The sequence below is a fragment of the Solanum stenotomum genome, chromosome 12, assembly GCF_019186545.1.
Source record: "Solanum stenotomum isolate F172 chromosome 12, ASM1918654v1, whole genome shotgun sequence".
NCBI lineage: Eukaryota > Viridiplantae > Streptophyta > Magnoliopsida > Solanales > Solanaceae > Solanum > Solanum stenotomum.
The window spans coordinates 41,091,275-41,114,663 of NC_064293.1; the positions used below are offsets into that span (position 1 = coordinate 41,091,275).

The 23,389-nt window shown below is 37.3% G+C and overlaps 2 protein-coding genes and 1 pseudogene across 4 annotated transcripts; all 3 read right to left on the reverse strand.

Annotated features, from left to right (window-relative positions):
* Positions 1 to 247: 247 nt before the first annotated feature.
* Positions 248 to 3,720, reverse strand: LOC125846680 (serine/arginine-rich splicing factor SR45a-like; annotated as a pseudogene). The gene is made up of 7 exons (XR_007444380.1): positions 3,584 to 3,720; positions 3,431 to 3,450; positions 2,376 to 2,486; positions 2,187 to 2,286; positions 1,716 to 1,865; positions 851 to 923; positions 248 to 766 (listed from the first exon to the last, which is right to left on the reverse strand). The product of XR_007444380.1 is annotated as a serine/arginine-rich splicing factor SR45a-like (transcript).
* A 780-nt stretch (positions 3,721 to 4,500) lies between these two features.
* LOC125846666 (phospholipase D delta) lies at positions 4,501 to 12,286 on the reverse strand. Its single transcript, XM_049526229.1, has 10 exons — positions 11,142 to 12,286; positions 10,753 to 10,869; positions 10,030 to 10,224; positions 7,993 to 8,295; positions 7,845 to 7,913; positions 7,566 to 7,713; positions 6,959 to 7,107; positions 6,176 to 6,334; positions 5,126 to 5,326; positions 4,501 to 5,011 (listed from the first exon to the last, which is right to left on the reverse strand). The coding sequence occupies exons 1-10, from the start codon at positions 12,102 to 12,104 to the stop codon at positions 4,715 to 4,717; spliced, it is 2,601 nt and encodes an 866-aa protein (XP_049382186.1). The 5' UTR covers positions 12,105 to 12,286; the 3' UTR covers positions 4,501 to 4,714.
* A 2,108-nt stretch (positions 12,287 to 14,394) lies between these two features.
* On the reverse strand, positions 14,395 to 22,573 carry LOC125846665 (DNA-directed RNA polymerase II subunit RPB1). Of its 2 annotated transcripts, none has more exons than XM_049526227.1 (14): positions 22,276 to 22,573; positions 21,910 to 22,173; positions 20,959 to 21,258; positions 20,718 to 20,876; positions 20,418 to 20,579; positions 20,097 to 20,317; positions 19,841 to 19,982; positions 19,425 to 19,760; positions 19,048 to 19,334; positions 18,506 to 18,764; positions 15,365 to 18,423; positions 15,027 to 15,098; positions 14,797 to 14,853; positions 14,395 to 14,720 (listed from the first exon to the last, which is right to left on the reverse strand). In XM_049526227.1, the coding sequence occupies exons 1-14, from the start codon at positions 22,357 to 22,359 to the stop codon at positions 14,603 to 14,605; spliced, it is 5,520 nt and encodes a 1,839-aa protein (XP_049382184.1). In that variant the 5' UTR covers positions 22,360 to 22,573; the 3' UTR covers positions 14,395 to 14,602. The 2 variants fall into 2 exon arrangements, with proteins under 2 accessions (XP_049382184.1, XP_049382185.1); XM_049526228.1 differs by having other exon boundaries at positions 20,959 to 21,255; positions 21,907 to 22,173.
* Between the last annotated feature and the right edge of the window lie 816 nt (positions 22,574 to 23,389).

Consider the following 23,389-nt stretch of genomic DNA (forward strand, 5'->3'; position numbering starts at 1 on the left):
AACCTACTTTTAACAACTTGATAAGCTCGTAGGCCCTTATGTCTGTACTAGAATGAGGCAAATGTCATGTTGGGGTTGGACGAACATGGGTGTTTTATCACGCCACATCTCCAAGAATGTCATATCTTGTAAAATCAAGTCATCAACAAATATCTAAGAAACTCAGCTACTCCATTTTGTTCAAGAAAATACCATTAAGCAAATTAGTATCCAAGTTACGGGTTGAGTTGAAAATTTGTTCAACACAAAGAAAAGAGAGGATCTTGACCAATAACAGTAACAGAAAAAGCCACAAGCCAGAAAGTTGCTAAACAACATGGAAGAATGAACCAACAGATATCGTAAACGATGTCACGGTCCATGAAGACAACAAAATGACAAGCAACGAAAGAGAATACATACATCATCAAGCTTACAGATTATCCACATTCAAGGTATACACCAGACATACATTCATTAACCAGTACTCTTTAACACCTTACACACCATCAAGACTAGTCCACATCAAACTTATAGATCCTTACAAGCAGTTTTCATTGCTGAGGAGGAAACCGCATGTGCCTTGTGAAACCCCTTTATCTATAACCACGAGGGTAGTTCCTTTCATAAGGAGAATATGACCGGGATCGCGCACGTCTCGACCTTCCAGCATAAGGTGAGCGTCTAGGAGAATAATCTCTCCCACCTCTATATGGAGAGCGTCTTGGAGATCTTCGGTACCCATAGTCACCACGGCCACGATACCTACCACGATCACCATCATAACCTTTGACCAAAGCAATGAGTACTTTAGAGATTCCCACAATTCAGTATGAATAGAATAGAAACTTACACAGCATCAGAATCTTACCATCACCCCTTCCGCTCTGATGAAGCCCAAGATAATGACCAGGTGTTGGAGTCCTTGGGCGTTTTCTACGAGACTGAAAAACAAAAAATATCATCTCAATATGTGAAATCTGAACATATGAGATTTACACCAAGAACAAATGGCTTATCTCGACCAGATAATGTATTGTAGAGAATGCATTCCTTGAAATGGAAGAATATGAAATTGCTTTTCTCGGGTGTTCTCTTCACAACAAAAAAACAGATATATTTCTAATTCTATGAAATCTTAACCTATGATGTTCACATCCAAAACAAACGAGAACCAGAAAATGCATTCCTAAAGGAAGAACATAACATTCAACTAATTTGTGCCAAAAAAAGCAAGTCTCTTCGAAAAACCTCTGCATAACTGGAGATACTGGTGAGGAAGGTGGCACAAGCACATAACCATGTCTATTACTAAGATGTAGGATATGACACTAGTCACACAGGATAGCAGCTTAAATATTTTTGCACGTCTTATAACAGCTAAAAAATGGAGATAGAACCAACACCAGGATGAGATACCATAAAAGCCTGATTATATTGTTGATAATGATCGTTGATTAGTTGAGAGTTTGAAGTATTTGCTGAGGTTGTGTAGTTGTTTGGCAAAATAGTTGCTAAGTTTAGTTGATCAGATGCATGTGAAAAGCTGTTTTAGCAGGCCATTTGGTCAAGCTGAGTGAATATAATGTTGCAATGGAAGAACTGATCATCTTTGATTGCTGCCAACAAAGCTGACGTAATGTCTTCTGAATATAATCAGAAAACCTCCAAGTCAAGAAAAAAAAAAAGCAACCCAACAGAACAATGGTTCATCAATCAATGTATAAATAGCTCACCTTCTCCACTGTTATGGACCGGCCTTCAAGGACGGACTGATTAAGGTGCTTAATGCAGCGATTGGCATCCTCAAGACTATCCATTGTTATGAAAGCAAAACCACGAGAGATGCGAGAACGGGGCTCCACAACCAGAAAAGCTGACTTCACCTAATCAAAAGAAAGTAAAAGAGAAACTTTAATAGCAAGCTTTAAAGTATGAACAATGAGAAAAGAATCCAGCCAAAATGCCACAACACATCAATATCTTGGCAAATGCATTGACAAGAAGACTCTGCTCATACAATAAACTTAAATGAAAACTAGATGTTTCTAAGAAAATCATCATAAATGAAAAACTTCCATTATAAAGAGTAGATACAATACAGATGATTTTGAACGAGAGAGAATGATGGTATGCCGTATGAGCACCGAATCATGGCAGAAACATAACCAGAAAACAACTTGCTTATACGTAAACCAGAAACCAACCTTTCCCTCCTTTGAGAAATGCTCTTCAAGATCCCTTTGAGTGACCCTTGAAGATAATCCAGTCACATAGAGTGTGTTTCCGGGATTAGTTTCTTCAGCCCTAATCAAGTCATGGAGCAAAAATTAGAGAAACTGAAACGAAGCTGTTAACATAAAGAAGGTGAAGTAAAACTAAAGTTCCACTCATACCTTCCATGACTTCTGGACCTGGATCTTCCTCTTGGCCTTGACTGTGATCTAGTTGGGGATCGAGAGCGAGACCTTGACTTTTCTTCCCAAGGTGAAGGAGAGCGGGAATACCTGGGAGTCCAAAAAATACAACATCGAACCAGTGCAGTCCTATTAGCCCTCAAAAAAAAACATTAACACCAACCACATGTCTTTAAAGATGGTTCCTCGAGTAATGATGGCATCTTTATCAAGTATATGTAGCTCATAAAATTTCTCTGTCAACTAATAATATACTAAAGACAGTAACTTAAAGAAAATCCGTTGGAGATTTATTTGTGTACAAAAAGAAAACAGAAATGCATCGCTAAGATAGTAAGATTATGTAAACGTGTTCTCCATAAACATGCTCAACAATTGTACTTGTAAAAATTGTCAAAAACTTATCCAAAAAGATTGATCGATACTTTCTAACTCAAGAAAGACTTAGCACGTAACCATTATTATCAATAAGTAGGACGACCTTTGAAGACCATACAGTGGGACACTTCATTAGGATGCTCCCTGGAAAACTTTGCTTCAAATCGAACCTTATCCTTTGCATAAGAAACATATAGGATGAATGACTTTGTTATACAGAACTACCCATATGAGAGCCTCAGAAATGTTTTATGCTTCAGTGACATTCCCCAAGAAAACAAACGGAAAACCAACCCTACATGATAAACTTAAAAACTATTCTTCCAAAACCAGATTCATACATTACCATTTCTCTATTAAAAAAGATTAGCACATTAACATCTCACCAAAACACAAATCAAAATGAACTCCCCCAAAATCAAACAAACCCCAATTAACTCCTTTACGCCACATAGATATCCCAACTAGCCTGATGAGTAAAACAATGTATTCACCCTTCACAAGGCCAACAACCGAATACAGAAAATATCAATAAGCGAAATACAGACAAAAAAATCCTAATAAAAAAAATCAATTACCGAAAGTTAAGACGGATCAAGGCGATTCAATAAATACACAGAAAATTCTCAAATTTATATAAAGAAAGAGAGTGGTACCTTTTGCGAGGAGAATCAGCCTGCAAGAAATCATAAAGATGATAAATTTGTTGTTTCGACAATTAATTAGGTCAAAAAAAATCTGAAATTATGCAAAACACATATATATTATTGGAAGAAAGATAATGGGAGATTAGAGAGAGCAAAGCTTGCCATTTCAGATGAGGGAAGCGAACCCTAAATTGCCAATATGAGGGACAAACGGATTTTGACGCGACAAGAATGATGCTGTAATTAAATGTTAAAGAGTTCAAGCTTTTAGCGTAATAACCAGAATTTTAGTTATGCCCCTCTTATTTTGAATAACACCACTTCAATCCCTTTGAGATAGGAAAAAATATTTATTTTTCTTCGTGTGGGAAAAGGGTCAAGAATATTCTCTACTTTTATTTATTAGTAGTTGAATTTGTCCTTTATTATTATGTGAGTATTTAACTAAAAATACTTTCGATGTTACTATACTTAATAAGGATACCCCTCAATTGAACATTTCTTCTGACCCGACCCAATTTCTAATTGAATCAAATAATTAAAAAAAAAAAAAAAATTGGATAGTTTTTTGGTTTTGTTTGGGTGCGAGCATAGCAATGCTAAGCTTCTGTTAACCAAATAAGAAAATCAAACAAAATCGTCGGTAACTCCAAATATGGATAATTTCTAGATACATTCATGATGTATGTATCCATCTCTTTTGTCTTGGAGCATTATTCAAATTATATTCTCTTTTATATGTGGATAAAGAGAATTAAAGTCTAAATATTTTAGATGTTTTACGATAGTTGTCATATATATATATTTTTTCAAATGCATAAAAGTTCAAATTTAATCAAGATTTCATACGACTGAAACAAGAAGATCTTGATTAATAGCTTTAATTTTCACAATAACAGTCCTATCACCACTAATCCTACGTTATCAGGGACACTAGAAATTGGCATTCAGAAACTTCTCTAATCAATGAATTGTTTTTTTTTTCTAATAGAAAGTATTAGATTGTTAATTGATTAATTGTCATCTATAACTATTATAATTGAATTTCAAAAGAAAAAATTGTAGCACATGAACTAAAATGAAACAAAACAATTAACATCTCAACTTTATAGTCCCATGAGACCCACAATATTCAGCACAAATACAAGCCCACAATCAAATCATTTCTACCTGTTTTTTCACCCTGTATTGTACAACATAGAACAAATGTACAAAATGACAAATAAGGATCTTGCAGCTACATATTTTTACAGTGTCCAAACACTCACAATCGTGTTAATTATTGAGGACTGACTATGTGGTCAAAACATCTGGGATAGTAGGGGCATGATTTCCCAGTATTCTACCCCCTACATCTGGGAAATTTTCATATTCAGGTAATGGACCTACTTTCCCATCCGCGCCTACATGTATTGGATACTTGAGAAGATGTCCTTGTAGTTGAGTGAAATTTTCAGCTGTGTAACTCTTCCAGTTACCTTCAGCAACCTCATTCACCCTCCTCACGCATGTTAGCGCCTCTGGTTCCTTGAAACATTCCTCTATCCTCCCAAGGTGCTCTGCCCACAGGGACATTCTGTATCCATAGATCTGGAGATCAAGACAAGATGAATAAATAAATGTATCCGGTTTCGTTAACATCAGTGTTTGGTTAACGTGCCTTCTCAAGATAAAGTATGTGCATTATGTGATTTTCTTTCAAACCTGTCCCTGTGGATGCCTTTGCTTTTCTGTCCATGCATAATGAGGCTGGTAGGCACCCATAGCTATCTCTGTATCTTTCGACCCAGCTAAAGATCTCTGATTTATGTTGGCAGAGCCCACTATAACATACTCATCATCCACTATCATTCCTTTGGCATGAACATATATCATGAAACGCTGAAACTTATATGAGTCTGAGACCTGGTTGCACGTCAAAGAAAACTTCTCACAAAAGTATTCAAGCTTGATCAAATTCAAATAAGCAAAAATAAAACAAAAAACAAGAAAGCATAGAGGGTGACAACTCACAAAGAAATAAAATTGTATTTACTGTATGAGGGTTGATTTGGTCACTGGTGTTTCCTAAATCTATGAACCAACTCATATGCTTACATTAGCTACTTGATAAAATTGAACTTCGTTTCATTTCAGGGTGTATATGATTGGATTCAGTCAGCCTCTCCACATAATTAGAGTAAGGCTTCAGTTACCTTATTGGCATTTCCTCATGGATCCAACTATTAGGTTCGTGCGTGGTTCGTGAAACAACTCTGTTCTGTTCACCTGAAGAACTCATCTCAATTGCACCTTTATACGTCAGTCTCACTCTATCATAAATGGTTTACCCACCCCAACTAGTGGTCCATAGTAAAGCATGCTACAACTTGTGTAATCAAGCTTTTGAATTATCATTCACCAATTGAGCGACCAATATAGAGTTCGGGGAGACGTAAAACAAGCAGAGTTTAGGAAATTTGATATTGTTTAAAGTTAAAAAGTCAGCCATTTTTTAAGACTCTATAACCCATTTTTATCAATATTAAAGGCAGCTTTTGCTTCAGTTGCTCCTAAGTGTATTTTGTGTATAATACTGTATATACACTACAAGAATATTTTAAGAATAAGAAAATTCCAATTTTTAAGACTCTAGAACCCATTTTTATCAATATTAAAGGCAGCTTTTGCTTCAGTTGCTCCTAAGTGTATGTTCTGTATAATACTGTATATACACTACAAGAATATTTTAAGAATAATAAAATTCCCTATTACCTTATCACCATTACCAGAAGATTGAGCAATAGAGCCTGGAATTTCTTCACGGTTACCAAGGCAGTAGAAATTTAAATAATCTTGCGGATGCGAGTCCAAAATCTGCATCGATTTGAGCTCTGTTGCAATAACTTGATACATCATCTGTATTGTCTGGCTCTGTCGAAAGCAAACAAAAATCTTAAAAAGCTTTTCTCATTTCTTCTTGTATACCTTTTTTCAGATGGCTTCTTCCTTCAATATTCAGTTAATCACATATTGAATCATCAAAATTGCATAGTAATATAATGACAATGAGAGGCATGAAGGAAAATATGTCATGGAAAGTAGAGTCTTTTATCAAAATCACCACTCATATTTCATTCTGTCAGGTCTTCAAACATACAATAATGCCCATAAACATCCCTTTTCAATGTCCTTTTTCTGGCTTGTCCCTCCATGTCTAAGGAAGGAAATATACCATTTTAAAGGATAAGAATATTTTCTCATTCAAATATTAAAGCAAATAAAAGCTCTCTCTCTATTGGATAGGCATGATTATAGATATTAGTAAGAGGTGGCCACTGTTTATGCTAATGCACACTCTTATGACTAGTACATTCAGATATTTGGATGCAGTAACCGTTCAAGACAGCTGGCATTTCTATTGTGAAAGTATCCTTGCCTTGATATAGCTGCCTATTTGAGGCTAGTATCAGTATCACCTAATCATTGCTCATTTAAAACTACCTATCTTCTTCATAAAATCCAAAAGACATAATCAAAGAGTTTCACGAAAATTACCTGCCAGAAGAGTATTTCCTGCATAGTGATTGACTTAGGGTCCCCTTCAGGCCACATGGGCATGACAACATATACACAAAATCGTTCCCTGGCTCTAATTTTACTAGTGATTTTCAGTGCCAATTCCATCGGTATCAGATGATCAGCTCCTGATCAAGTGAACATCAAATGAAATCAGGAAGCAATGTAACAACTCCAAGAGTGTTGGAAATGAGTACATCTCGAAAAGAAATATAAGGAAAACTATGTAGGAGCTACAATTTTTATTTAGGAGGTTGCACAATCTCAAAACCATTTCATTTTTTTCTAGGAAGTTGCATAATTTGGAATCTTACCAAGTTTGAAGCAACATCCTATTAAATTTCTAAAATGGGGATGCATTCCAAGTGACAAAGTGGTCATTTAGATGATATTCTATTGCCGAACCATATTCTGACCGCACTATTGAGTTTTACCTATGTGTTTCAATGCATTAAGTTGCAACAATTCAGGTTTCCACTTTTCATATGGACAAGAATATATACCCAAGCCAACATTAATACAATGCTACAGAGTGGAATCCTGTACATTGCAATTCAGAAACATAGCATGAAGATTAAAATTTGACCTGCATCTTTGTATGATTCCCAAGCGTATGACGATCCAAGAAAATACTGATTTTCAATATATATGAAATGCTGAGCTGATCTTATTGCCTGAATATATGCGGCTTCAATGCTTTTATCTACTATCAGATTTTTTGAGCAGACAAGGTTCTGCAAAAGATATAACGCCAAAGAAAATGTGAAGTGCGAGGGGAAGACAAGTTTTCTTCCTAGAGTTCCTAACGGATTACAGCTACTTTAGCAAAAGTTCGAAAATAGAAAAAAGGCTATGGTTTCCTTGCCTGTGCATGCGCAACATCAATTGTCTTGGGAAATCCCTGCACCGAACCAGAATCAATGGAACGGAAGATCTGCAATAAAAGAATGAGGATGAAAGTTGAAAAGGATGTAAGTTATTCAAAGATATCCACAAAACAAAAAAGTATCAACCTGTACATGCCAATTTTCTGAGTGATCTTCCCCATATACATGTAGTTTAGGATCATCCTCTGGGATTGCAGTACTATCCTTTAAAACAGCCAAAGCAGGGCTGAGTATCCATGAGATACGCTCAATTTTTAGCATAGCATCATCATGCCAATGGGACATTGTTTTCTTAAAAAACTTGAACTCCCTCCACTTTGTCGCTTTCCTCCATCGTTGAGCAAAGTTTATAAGCACATCATATACAGCAGGTCCATCAATTCTGCAATGCAAATCATGCCATGGTTGCCTTGGAGCCTTGGTCCCTGCCTAATGCATGCAACCAAAAAATAATAATCAAAACAGAGAAAAGAATAATCAATTTTTGAGAAAAATGCAGAAAAGAAATAATGAAAAGAAAGGAAAATGTTACAGAAAAAGGTCAGAGAACGCAAGTAAACATGCAACATGCTAAAATGGGCTTGGTATTCAACTTGATTTCAATTGAGACAGAAGGCAAGGGCCCTGCACATAAGTTACTAAGGGACTTTTTAGATAACCCTATTCAATACTTGCACTAGAATGTTCAAAGTTGAATGTACAAAATATAACGGTAGACATGCTTGTTAGGGTTAAAAAAATATTCAATATCTATCAAATACTAAATATTTTATGGCAAACAACACTGAAATACATTAAATCAATCACTAAAATATCCATAATAATCTACAAATTTTCTTATGTCATGGTTTATGTTGGAAATTATTTTATCACAGTTTATATTGTATTATACAGCTATTTGTCAATGAAGAATTATTTTCAATAATTCCATTGCTAACAGATATACATGTTACAGATTGAGCATTGGAGATGAAATACGCTTATCTAAATTAAGGCTAATGACTAACACACGACCAATACAGAGTCAGTAATAAATAAATTCCAATTTTTCAAAAAACACATCCAAGGTAAGAAATCATGATAATAAGAAATAGCAATCAAACAGCTCATAAAACTTCTGGAAAATAATTACAAAAATTATGGATGTCAAGAACCATATTTAAGTTTGAAAGGTGAATATTCAAAATCCAGGGACATAAGTTTCAGTGTTCAGCCTTCAACTTTCATTATTAAACAGCTAATAAATCTCCTGAACAAACCATATGTTTTCCGGCTTTCCTCCCCGACTAACTACAACATACTTGAGAGCTTGGACCACTGTAAACTACAGATCTGCCCTTCGCTCGTCAAAATTTAGATCATGTGAGTGATAATAGCTACTGACTAAATATCTAGCAGCAAATTGTCTCCCAAAATATGAAAAGATGGCTTACACTTGTTATTTTCAGAAGAAGAATTTATTAGATACTTTACATAAACCTAAAACTCTTTCTTTCTAGAAGACTTTGTCACAATAACATGTGATGATAAATCTGCTGTAACCCTTTTTGATAATTAAGTATAATAATTTTGTTGTTAGTGCCCACAACATCCCACCAGCATCAACTACACTAGCCATTTGCCACAACCAACCAATTTCTATGATCCGCATTCCACAAGCCCATTTCAATGTTTGCTGAACGCAATCATTGTTGTTCCAAATTCTGCAAGGAAAAACGTAGCAACAACAACATGCCCAGTGTGATCCCACAAGTGGGGTCTAGGGAGGGTGAAGTGTACACAGACCTACCCCTACCTTGTGTGAGGTAGAGAAGTTGTTTCGGATAGACCCTCAGCTCAAGAAAAGTGGCTTCATAAACAGATTTGACAAATAGAAGAGTAATAACTATGCTGAAAATACTGTAGAAAAGAAAAATACTGACAACAAGAATAGTAAAGATAACCCAAGTTTCATAAAATTCTTAGAAACAATGTTCTAGAAATGAATAAATCAGCAAGAATAGTAAAAATGTTTTTCGTGAATCTACACGCAAGAGTGCTGATCCCTTAACCACCTTCACAGTTCTGGAAAATTATCAACAATGTAAAGTAAAGAATCATCCCAGAGACATATGACAGATATCAGAACTGTTCAGAAAAAAATTGAGAAGAAAAACAACTCACAGGAAATGTAGGCTGATGAACGTCGTCTTTAAATACAGTGTCAAGGTCACGGAATAAGCGATGTTCAGGTGTATCATATCGACCATCGCAGAGATCCAGACCTCCTAAGAATGCTGTTACTTTTCTATTATTACCGGGTGCCTGTGTATCAACCAGAACACACTTCTGATGGTGTGTAAACATGGTTCCAACTACCTGGAAGCAAGAATATTCAGGTCACAAAATCACTTCATTGCAATATTGGTAGAGGGGAAATAAAGAATCCAGAGATAAGGAAATTGGCGTAATTGATATTATATTTCATAAAAAGATTGAAGAGACTCTCAGAAGGGAATATTTATGCCGACCATACAAAATATAGCTTCACACAGCCCATTAAAACTTCAAGTACTGCTGCTTTAGAAGAATTATATTACTTTATTCCACTCATTCATGAAAATATTTTGTCAAGCCACAGAAGGCAAGCATTCATATTTATGTTTTTCTGATGAGACCAAGCTCTTCCTTGATCCCTATCTTTCTTCCGCAAACTTATAAGAATATTTTCTACAAAGTCATAAGAAAGAACACCCTCCATCAAATGGAACGCCTTATTCTGAACGCAAACTATTGAAGGCATGGTTCAAGGGGTAATAACTTCACAGGCACATAGAGAATTCAATGATCAGAAGATCTCAAAGTACATATAATCTAACAAATGCGTCAATGGTTATGAAAGTTAACCTGTTGCTTGATAAGGCTGAGCTTACTGCTAGCATAACGTGGTGACAAAACGCATATTACAGAGGAATGCTTAAAGAACTTCCTGGTCTCCTCGTCGTGAGTTCCCATTACTCCCGCCTGCATCCAATGCCATCTCAAACTATGGTGAGATTGACCAACAAGAACTACAACTAATGATGCAGTCATTTGAAAGCAAATAGAGAAAAACAATTCATTATAATGTAAATTGAGCACACCATTAAAATAATAACAACTAGCAGCACTCAGACAATATTCTTATCTTACAGCTATCTGAGCACATACTTAAAATAACAGCCAATAAAGTATCCAAAATTACTTCAATATAGTTTATCAAAGAAATCAGTAAGTAATAGTTTAAATATCCATACCGTGTTAATAAAGAACTTATCATGGGAAGTTTTATCATCCCAAACTAACAACAGAACCCGCACCCCTTCTTGGGACTTATATTTAAGTAATTCACCAAGTGTCAAGTCACCGCCGCGCGGCAATGGCCTGGTGGGCTCTCGAACTAACTTGACTTTGTGAAAAACAGACCACCCAACAATGTAAATCAAGTGATGAGCCTCTGTAATTGCATAACATATATCTTCCCAGCATTTGTTGTGTTCAAAGGTTGTATTGTTTTCCAACTGGATTTCCGGCAGCTTAAACTTATCGCTAACGTGAGCATCTTGGTATAGCTTCACTGAACTCCCTTTTCTCAATGGGAAGTACGTATTCCTTACCCCTAAATACTGAGGATCTGAAGCAATTCCTCGCTTATACAATGGGTTTGTATCATATGGAACGAATTTCATCCATAACCGGAGAGCCGTGTCGGGTTTTGGAGATTTCCCTGAAGCGCCAATCACGGGAAACCAGCCGGAAATCACCTCACCGGAGGCTATCTTTTCCGCCGGAATAGTAACTTTACCCATAACTTGAGCTCCGAAAACATCATCATCTTTAACGCGAAAGTCCAAGCAGTCCATAGGGTGTGCTAAAGGGATACGGAAATGCTCATCCCAAACAGGGTTTTGTGAATTGGGTAGAACACGTGTACGGGCAAGAGCGGTATGGGGTGCACACACAGTAACATATGGGTCACTAGTGATTATGCTCCGGTGGTGGATTTTCTGGTCGGTGCTTTTCACATTGGGTAGTTCGCCGTTTCCGTCGTCGGCAGTGGATTCAGTTTGAGGTTTCCGGCAGACATCACAGGCGGTGAAGCACCGGCGTATACGCTCAGAAGTTAAGTCCATGTTGGGTAAATGACGGGCTTGAATGATGTGAAGCTCCAAATCTCCATGTAAACAGATGAAGTTTTCCTGAGATGAATTTTCTGCCATCTTCACAGAGAAGAAGAAGAAGAAGAAGAAGAAAGTGCGTTGAAGATAGAAATTGCAGAAGAGAAAATGGGGTGGGGTCACGTTGTGATGAATAACTGCAAGTTGTTGCCTTTTGCTGAGATTTTACGACTCCGAACAGGTGACACCATAGCGGTGGAGGTTAAGGTATTGCCATTTACAAATGGGATCAAGCAGACATTTTATTTGGGGAAAAAAAGTAATTTTTGTAATTGAAAATATTTCTTTTAAAAAAAAAGTCAAAATCACATTTTGAAATTCTTGCATTTAGCAAAAGGGAGGTAAAATCGTATGTAGAATCTCGACATATTATTCCCTTATATCAAAAATAATATTTATTTTACTTGTTCATTTTTAATTTAAAAGAAAAACTTTTTTTCACATACTATTTTTAATATTAAATAACTATAAAATAGTAATAGTCATTAACAAAATTAATATAATAAAATATACCTTTGATTAAATAAAAAATTTAAAGAGTAGGTGAGATCAACAAGATAAAGTAATAAATATGACACAGAAAAAGAATCGTATATAGGTTTTATCATCGTTATTTTTTTATANTTTGTCAAAATGGACAACTAAATAGGGACAACCAAAAAAGGAAATATGGACAAGTAAATAGGGACGGAGGGAGTATGACACAGAAGAAGAATTGTATATAGGTTTTATCATCGTTATTTTTTTATAGTAATTAAAGTTACATATTAAGACGTTATTTTATAATTTTTAGGTAGAACATGCCTTTTTTATTTTACAATACAATTACTAAATGCATTTATGACTAACAAGTAAAGTAAAACTTAAACTTAATGATTTATTAAAGTAGTCCATGATAATTTTTAAGAAAAATACTTCACATATCATGTTAGTATGATTTCTTATAATATTTAACTAGACAAGTTAAAAGGATAAAACTAAAAACATTTTTCATTAGACAAATAATAAGAGTACATAACAAACTAAATTCACACGGCAGCATATTATCATAGTTAATTTAGAAGACATATAAGTCGCATTTTTTATATTTATAAAAGTTGTATATTTCTGGAATTTTATGGTGTGCACATCTTGAGAGAGAGAAAAATCCATTGATTTGGTGGTTGTAGAAACTGATTTTATGATAATATTTGACCAATTTTGTGGAGATCGATCATCAAGATTTGTGTGTGGCTAACTTTCTTGTAGCTAAAGAAATACTAGTGTAGAGGCTAAATAAGTATTAGCTTTACAGAAACCAAAATGAATTAACAAGTAAAGTAGATAATATTCTTCCCTTCTCCTGTCATTTCTATTAGCAACACTTAAAGCCTCTACTTTACAGACCAAAAGTTAATTAGAACAACTCCTTTTTCTTTTCTTTTTTTTGCTTATTAATCATCTCATCTGTTCGCAAGTGTAAATTAGAACAAGTTCATTAGTGTAAATAAAAATATTAAGTAATATTTTCGTAAAACAAAAATGCTCATCATTAATTATTGATTTGAATACACATTTTTGGTCGATAACAATAATGTCACTCCAGTTGGGTGATAAAATTCATGATGAAAGACAGTGATTGGTTGTCCACCTTATCAAAATATCCACAGTTAAGAGTTACAACGACATCTCCTACTCTCCTAGTTTTAGTTATTATATGCAAACAGTGATGTTTCCAACCAAAAAAAAAAAAAAACATGTCAGGTCTCTTAATAGTTCATTAGTACAATCTATCTAATAAAAAATTAACATATATGCACAATCCAATTCTTGGTAGCTGTTACTTCACTTAATTCTAAAGCAGACAATATAATCGCTTTCCACGTAACTGCCTTTGATTTTGACATAAATAGTAGTAATACTTGCTTCATTTGAGAATTCTACATATAACTAGGCATCTGCGTGAGTCAGGTAATCCAACTAATTGCGCGAGAGGTGGCACTACTCAAATTCCAACGAATTTCATATATTGTTACACTTGCATTGCTCAGTTTAACCGGGATAGAGTAACAACACTTGTTTAGATTATCTATCCCACACGAAAAGCAAAAGAAGAAAAAACATCTGTATATCTAAAACAACACTCTCATCTACATCTGGATGTTCTTTCACTTGAACAAAGATTTCACTTGTTATCTTAACCAAAGTGCCTTCCCACAACTCTCTCTCTCCAGCAGAGTATAACACAAGAGACGACCAAGTCTATACATAAAAGGATCAGAAACAGTAAAAGAGTAACCATTGGAATCTTCTTTTATTCGAAAACACCAAAGTTCTCAGACTACTTAAAAAGTAGGAACCACGTTTTCTGCATCTATATAATCCCAAAGTATTCTAGACTGGAAAAGAGAAACCCAGAAACTAGAACAAAACCTGCGTTCTTCGAAAAATATTATACAGCAATCTTACGCCTTCAGAAAGCACAGTAATGACTAATAAGCCAGTTTAGGCCCCACTGAAAGATTAAAGTGCAAAGTAAATACAACTTTATTCCCTAATGATCAACCAGCCTTGTCATCTTTGACACTCTTGTTGTCTCTCTCACTTACACGTGGGGTGTACTGGCTAGTAGATGATGGTGAATACCCAGGAGCACTTGGTGAGTACCCTGCACTTGGACTGAAGAAAAAATAGATTTTAGAAACGAACATAAATCACGCTGCAAGACGTTCTAGAGAAGTAAAAGCCAACTAACCTGTACTGGGGAGAACTGGGACTATAATCTGGGCTTGTACCTGAGTTGTTGTATGGGCTGATTTGGGGGAGCAAAAAAAAGAGAGAATTATTTCAAAAAAGATCAGGTAATAGTGCTCATTAAATTCAACATGCAGCAAAAGGCATTGAAACTAAAAAGGAGGAACAATCTAAGTTCCACAAATATTTCAGGCAGTAAATCAAATACAGAAACCCATGCACATCACTTACCTGCTGGGACTATAGGTTGGGCTTGAAGGAGAATATGATGGAGATGTTGGAGAGTACGATGGAGATGTGGGACTGCAAACACAAGACCACATTTAATCACATCATTAGTAATATATCTAGAGCCGGTCTGGAATCACCAATACAAAAACCCAACAACTTCAGAAACTAACTAGTTATTATGAAGCTGAAACCAGATATAAGTTAGGTAAAGTGACCTAACTAAGAAGATTAAGGCGCTACTAAAGTCGCTGTATTATTATCAAACAGAACCAACTTAAGAACCTTTTCTGTCTCAGCAGAAGAATCAAAGACACATGTATCAAACCAAGGTTGTTTACCTGTAACTTGGAGATGACGGGCTGTATGGACTAGAAGGAGACAGCTTCGGGCTGGTTGGAGAATATGCAAGGGAGGGGCTGTATCTCGCCGAGGGATTGTAACTTGGTGATGTAGGACTGTAGGATGGTGATGTTGGGCTATAGCTGGGAGATGTTGGGCTGTAACCAGGGGAGGTAGGACTGTATGCAGGAGAAGTCGGACTATATGATGGAGAAGTCGGACTATAAGATGGTGAGGTGGGGCTATATGAAGGTGATGTGGGGCTGTAAGAAGGTGAAGTGGGGCTGTAAGATGGCGAAGTGGGGCTGTATGCCGGAGAAGTGGGGCTGTAGGCCGGAGAAGTGGGGCTGTATGCCGGAGAAGTAGGGCTGTAGCTAGGTGATGTTGGGCTATAGCTAGGCGAGGTTGGGCTATAGCTTGGAGAAGTTGGACTATAACTGGGTGATGTGGGTGAGTATGAAGGACTGGTTGGAGAATATGCTGGACTTGTCGGGCTGTAGCCAGGGGAGCTGGGGCTATAAGTTGGGGAAGTGGGGCTGTAACCAGGAGATGTGGGGCTGTAACCAGGGGAAGTGGGGCTGTATCCTGGAGAGGTCGGGCTGTAACCAGGGGATGATGGGCTGTAACCAGGGGATGATGGACTGTAACCAGGGGATGAAGTGGGAGAGAAAGCCATGCCACCCACATAAGGAGAAAATTGAGCATCTGTAATCGGTGACATCCGCATATTTGGGCTGAGCAAATAATTTGGAGACATCATTCCATCATGATACGGGGTTCCACTGATAGGTGAACGTCCAGGTGTCATGCCAAATTCAAGACCACCTTCCATGTAGCTAGGTAATGGTATCTCAATAGCTTGTTTCAACATCTCCTCATTGAGGTACAAAGTACAGCCTCCTGTGCCAATTGGTGCAAGCTGACCTAACATGATATTTTCTGTTACACCCCTCAGGTGATCTGACTCTGCAAATACAGCAGCGTCGAGAAGAATGTCCACTGTCTCCTCGAACGAGCATCTCATCATGGGACCAGTATCATTCCGGTTGATACCGTGACGAGTAATGGCCATTAAATGACCACGGTAGGTCATGGTATCACACAATATGGCCAAATGTCGGTAGTTCACATAGGACCCATCAAAAGATATGACAACCCTCAACTCATCCAGCAGTGATCTACGAACTGCCTCAATACCAAGAACTTCAATAACTTCAATCAAGTGATTACTTGTTGTTCTACTTGCATCCACATCTTCGTGTGTCATAACAGCCAAAAGATTTACACCTTCAGTGTCCAACATCCATTCATTTTCTGCTTTGAATCCTTCATTGTCATCAAACTTCTGCATCTTACTATTCTTTATGAACACCTTATTAATATCTGGAATACCCCGGAGAGCCATCTCTGTAAGCATGTTACTCTCGATCTTTTTAAGGAATACATCATCCTCAGCAGATTCATCCAGCTCACCTTTTGGAGCTTCATCATTCATAATACGAATTCGAAGGATCAGCTTTTCCGCATTATCATCGTTAAAAATACAGGTTAAGTCATCATCAAATTCAAGGTTGATCTTTTCCGCAATGTCAGCCATGCTAAGTTTCTTATCCACCATCATTTCACGATTTAACTCTATGCGAAGCAACCATGGAGAGATTTTGTCAGGGTCAATCTCTTCATCTGGCATTTCATAGTATGACTTGACGAATTCAACATCCTCTTCAATAAGGGTGCTCATAGGATCTGGATCATACCACACTTCTGTGGCTTGAGTAACACTCCGCAAAGTGGTATATTCTAACGCACACTGGACAGTTTTGGCCCTCTCTTTTGTTTTGCCTACCTCAGGTTTCAAGTACACAGAAAGAGAAGGTGTTTTGATTTTCTTGGCAACATTGATGATCTCCCTCAACCTTGGCACACCAAGAGTAACATTCTTGGCACTCACACCAGCATAATGAAATGTATTAAGAGTCATCTGTGTGGCAGGTTCACCAATAGACTGTGCAGCAACACAGCCAATCATCTCTCCTGGTGCCACAAGGGATTGCAAGAAGCGAGACTCTATCTCACCAACTACCCATTCAAAAGCCTCTCGACTAAGCCTATACTCCTTCAGAACCCTTTTACTAGCCAAGGCACTACGGAGCAAGATATTGAAGAAAAGAGTAGCATTCTTTTGAGCCTCCATGCTTAGATAATCATCACCAGGAACAACCTTAAGCCTCTCTTGTAACTTATCAACAGCTTCCACGATCTCCATAGGATGCATGTCAGAGGGCCTCCGGAAATCTATTTTAAATGTCTTTTGGGCATTTAAGACAAGCCTCTGAATGTTAACAGGAAGAGGCCAAGAATTGTCACCCGTTACAGCAATCTCTGTCCCAAGCTGATGTCTATCAGCTTCAAGTTTCTGGACCTCTGCATCAAACACACTACGAATCTCCCGAATACCTTTTAAATCTTCAACAGCTTCTGGCAACATGTAACTTGGGTTCCAGTAAGGATCATCGATCTCATATGCATACATGTCATCAAATGTTCCTTTCTTTGCTTTCAGAGAATCCAGCTTCTGTGTCTCAATCCAAACAGAATCCATCCCATCTTCCCCATACAGAAACTGGATGACATCCCCCAATGAATTCCTAACAGTGCCATCATACTTAACCATGATATCCTCCATGGCTTTCACTAACCGCCTCTGAATGTACCCGGTCTCAGAAGTTTTCACAGCAGTATCAATCAGACCTTCTCTACCACCCATAGCATGGAAGAAGAACTCTTGCGGGGTCAGTCCCCGGAGATATGAATTCTCCACAAAACCACGACTTTCCGGACCATAATCATCTTTGGTAAAATGAGGAAGAGTACGGTCTATGAATCCAAATGGAATACGTTTTCCTTCAACGTTCTGTTGCCCCACACAAGCAGTCATTTGAGATATGTTGATAAAACTTCCCTTCGACCCAGCAGTAACCATAGCTTTAAGATTATTGCTCTCTGATAAACTCTTCTCTGCACTGCTTCCAGCATCATCACGAGCCTTATTTAACACCTAAGATTACGACAAAAACATTATTAAAAAGTCATCACGCAAAAGGAACAGGAAAAGATGGATGTCCATTTACAAAAAGTACCTGGTTCACTCTGTTCTCAAATGATTCCATCATAGTTCGCCCCGGTTCAGCTTCTAACAGCTTCTCTTGAGCAGCTTTAATAAGTTCTTTGACTTTGGCTTTTGCATTTGAGATAGTTTCATTAATTTTCTCCATGGTTGAAGCATCAGCAATTGTATCTCCTATTCCAATGCTAAACGCTTGCTGAAGAAGCCAATAATTAACCAGCCACTGTGTATGTCCCAAAAACTTCCGAGCAGCATCAGGCCCAACCTCCTCCCTGTTTGCAGAGGCAAAGTTAGCTACGGAAAAAATGACAATGACTCTGCTTACTGTAACATAATTATAAAGCCCATGTTTTGCAGCTATCATCTCATCCACCTCACATTCAACTAATGACAGCATCCACAGATAAACAGGAGGAGGAAAGCAAGCCCCACACAGTGTGCCACAAGACGGTTATTGTCCAGAAAAGTATTTAGGGTTCCACATAAAGCCATCCCTGGGTGCATGCAGTCAAGACCGGGGGGGGTATAGAAATACAAAATTCTGAAAATGCATACCATATAACATGAATCAGACTTCCAGTGGACGTCCCAAGGGTCTTTTTGCAAAGAGTACCAGATAGCAACTCCCCTTTCTCTATTCTAACTTGAGTATCTCCAGGAGTTATGTATCCTTTTTCTGAATCATTATGCCATGCGGAATATCTTAAAAGATTTATTTGTTTTGGTATGATGAGGTTAAACACTTGCTTTCCAGTCCAAAGTGGCCTTGGTTTAAGAATCACTGGAGCAGGTACTTTCCCATCAAAATCCTCCCACCACATTAAGATGTTCATAAAGACATCCTGCAAACCGAAAGTGAGCATTCTTTACTAGATTATGCAAAATCATGAAAGATTTGATAAAGAAATATGAAATGGCACATGCAGATTCACCTTTTCTATAAAGGTATCTCTTTTAGTAACTTTGCGGCAACCTAAAAGGGTATCTTGGACGATACCCATTACAGGCCTATTTGCCTGGGGTGAAACAATACACTTAGGGACCATCATAAGCTCCAGCACCTCTGCTCTGGTTTCAAATGACTGCGGAACATGCATGTTCATTTCGTCACCATCAAAATCAGCATTGTAAGGAGAAGTGACAGATAAATTCAAGCGGAAAGTTGAATATGGCATGATCTTAATCCTATGTCCCATAATAGACATTTTATGTAGACTGGGTTGCCGATTGAAGAGAACAAAATCCCCATCATTTAAGTGCCTCTCAACCTGCATTGGCAGCATTGGATGTTAGGGAGCTACACAGACATCAAAAGCCCCTCAATTACTTGGAATTGAAAGAAACAAACCTTATATCCTAGTTCAAGGTGCTGATCGCTGCTCTTCTTCAAGTATCGAAGATCAAGCCTTTGGCCGTCATCCCTAATTATATACTTGGCCCCGGTTTTACCAGGAGGTGGATGAGGTCCATATTCAACAAGTTCCTTTAACCTGTGTGAAAAACCCAGCTTCAATCAGCACAAACATTTACAGTTCAATTTCCTTCTTGTTTCAAATGGGGGTGGTGAGTGTGGGGTTTCATTTCTACAACAAAAAAAAAAACACCTTTCAATGTTATATGGTGTCACTGTTTCTGGATAAGTGAGATTCAGAGCAATACTCCATGGGACTCCCAATTGATCAATGTTAATAGTTGGATCGGGGGTAATCACTGTCCGAGCAGAAAAGTCTACTCTTTTGCCCATCAGATTGCCTCTGATCCGACCTTCCTTTGATTTTAATCTACTACATATTGATTTAATAGGTCTACCTGATCTTTGCGTAGCCTGCAAATTAGAATAAGTAAAAGCCAGTAATTAGAACTTATTGAAGTTTCAAAGGATCTAACAGTTAAAGAAAAGGATGTCCCAGAGAGAATCAGCATACTCTTGGTTGTCCAGGCAGATCATTATCAAAATACGTAGCTATATGAAATTGCAATAACTGTGCAAACTCCGAAATGATGTGTGCCGGTGCCCCATTCCTTTCCTGCCTCTTCAAATTCTCGTTGTGACGAATAATCATGGCCAGTTGATGTGTTAAATCATCCTACATGAAATTTTAACAGAAAAAGGTAATCCAACTGGCACAATTTTCTAGAATTAAAGAACAGAAGAAAGTAGAGATAAAGCAAAAGTTTTAGCAACAGTACACTAAGCTCTAGAACCTCAACAGGAAAATGAATACCTCACTCCTTGATGAAGTATCCATCATCACAGAAGGCCGAACAGGTGGTGGTGGTATGGGAAGTGCTTGAAGAATCATCCAATCTGGGCGAGCGAACTCTGGATTTAGGCCAAGCAAGAGGCAGTCTTCGTCACTTACCCGCTTCAGAATGCTCAACACCTACAATATGAGGTTATGATAATACACACAATGAGAGGTCGTCCCAAGCAAATCAGAACACCTGAGGTAAACATGCACATACCCTTTCAGCAGAGAGTTGTTGCTTCCTTTCAACTGGTTCTGGCATCTGCTCCGGATCATCACTTTTTTTCTTTTGCATCTTATATTCAGCAACCATTTTCATACCATCTATTGAAATTTTTGGCTGCTGTGCACCACAGCCACCTCTACTCTTCTTGACAGGTTCCTCAGTATCATGACCTTGTACATCAATTTCGTCCCCTCCTTCACATTTTGTTTTGTTCTTGCAAGCATCCAACATCTTTCTCAGCCTGTTTTTAGGATTCCTGATTCTCATGGCCTGCTTGAATTTGGGATCGTCCTGCACAAAATCGGAAAACCCACAGATTCAATTATCCATCCCAAAGCTACATTGAGTATCAGAAATAATGGAAACAGACACAACCACTTCCTTCCTTATGAGACTTCAAGATTAGACCAAGTTTTTTCCTCTTCATTCATCAGTGAGACCGTAAGGAAATGTAGTAAAACCATTAAGTGCTGTCTAATTTTAGAATCACCTCTATACATGAATTATAATCCCATTTTCACTGTTCAATAAACAATCAAAAGGGAGTGAGTTTGACTACTTTTTAGATAAAAACATCCCATCTCTCTCCCTTCTAACAGGAGGAAAAATAAAAAGGCATGAAGAAATTTGCAACCTTCCAGAAAAATACAAGTCACGGAACTACCAAATACTGATTAACTAGTAAGTACATAGAAGCTATCTCCTAAAAAGGGTCATGTTGATGTAATAGAAAAATACTGCTCTATCAAAGCTTTTGAAACTTGTTCAGCTAGTTTCTAAACCTCCACTGGCAAACCTCAAACCTCCAAATTTTAATGGTTTACCTACTTATAACTAAATTAACATCATGAACTTCAAATCAGGTAGTGAAAAACATATGATCAGTAATTCAATCCTTCTTACACAAACTTTCAACCTAACAATTGAAGTCCATCAAAGTACCTCATCCGCCAGAATTTTCGAGCAATTGAAGCAGACGCACCGAAGGATACTAAGAACAGGTTTCATAAACCCTATATGAAACATAGGTTTCGCAAGCTCAAGGTGACCAAAATGCCCCGGACATTCAGCCATGTTAGCCATACACGTCTCACACTTCATCTTCCGATCAATCGTCCCAAGCCGAGGATCGCTCAACCCTCCAGGCTTTGGTTTCCCTCTCTCCGTAGTCTCACCATGCTCAATGTGCACCACAGACATTTGTCTCTGCAATTACATCAAGAAACAAGAGAAACAAAACCCAAATCAATTTCGCTCAAAATAAACCTAGACAATTCAAGAAAATGAATCAAGATTAGTGAAAATTACAATTTCGTCGGGGCTGACAATGCCGAACTGGACCGTCCGGACCTTGGCAACCTCTGCCGGCGAGAAGGGGAAGCGCAAATCCATGGTGGCACAACCTAGGTTACACCTCTACAGAAGAAATTAAACAGTAGAATAATTGTTTTTTTGAATAAGATAAATAATAGAGGGTTTTGATTAATCTATATGTAAGTTTCTATTTTAAGACTCCATTCTTCAGTCAATTTCACTTGTTCAGTACAGATCTGGTTTTCGCTTCTTTCGTCTCCTCTCAGTTTCAGAAAGGAGGCTTTGAGAACAAACTCACAATGAGGGCAATACACCGCTATTTATAGAAGGATAGTCACCGCCCTATTCGGTACGGGTTGCTAACTTACGCTATCTGGTTTTTTATGCTAAAGTGCGCTTTTATGCGCGTCAGGCACTTCCTCTTCTGAATAAATCCTTCTTTCGGGTAAAAAATTCTAACCGTCTTACCGGTCATTCGGATTCTTCATATTTTTTTTATAACTGTCACTATATAGATTACGTCGATTAGACGATAAGATTCGGTATATTTTAATTATAGTTTTGTAGTGATAATTTAAAAACGCGTGTATCAAATCCTGAAAATTATTCTTTCATGTAAAAATTTCTAACCGTCTTACCATTCATTCGAATTCTTTGTTTTTTTTTTATAACTGTCAATAGAGATTAAGTCGGCTAGACGGTAAGATTCGGTATATTTTAATTATAGCTTCTTGGTGATAATTTTAAAACGAGTGTGTAATAAGTGGAAAACATAACGATAGGGTACAAAATCCTAACCGTCTTACCGATCATTCGTAATTTTCATATTCTTTTTCTAAGTGTTAATATAGATTACGTTTTGTTAGATGGTAAGATTCGGTGTATTTTAATTATAGATTTGTAGTGATAATTTTAAAATGAGTGTGTAGAATAAGTTGAAAACATAACGAGTAACGACCAATCCTGAAAAATCTTACTTTCATGTAAAAAATCTTAACCGTCTTACCGGTCATTCAGATTCATATTCTATTTTATAACTGTCAATAGAGATTACGTCGGTTAGACGGTAAGATTCATTATATTTTAATTATAGATTTGTAGTGATAAT

Excerpts from the sequence above, each read along its gene's own strand:
- LOC125846666 (XM_049526229.1), bottom strand. The coding sequence starts at position 12,104 with ATGGCAGAAAATTCATCTCAGGAAAACTTCATCTGTTTACATGGAGAT. Across the intron at positions 10,870-11,141 it reads ATAAGTTCTTTATTAACACG|GCGGGAGTAATGGGAACTCA; the intron begins GTATGGATATTT and ends CATTGGATGCAG. Across the intron at positions 7,914-7,992 it reads CAGAAAATTGGCATGTACAG|ATCTTCCGTTCCATTGATTC; the intron begins GTTGATACTTTT and ends CTTTTATTGCAG.
- LOC125846665 (XM_049526227.1), bottom strand. The coding sequence starts at position 22,359 with ATGGATTTGCGCTTCCCCTTCTCGCCGGCAGAGGTTGCCAAGGTCCGG. Across the intron at positions 21,259-21,909 it reads CGAAAATTCTGGCGGATGAG|GACGATCCCAAATTCAAGCA; the intron begins GTACTTTGATGG and ends GATTTTGTGCAG. Across the intron at positions 14,721-14,796 it reads CCCAGTTCTCCCCAGTACAG|TCCAAGTGCAGGGTACTCAC; the intron begins GTTAGTTGGCTT and ends TTTTTTCTTCAG.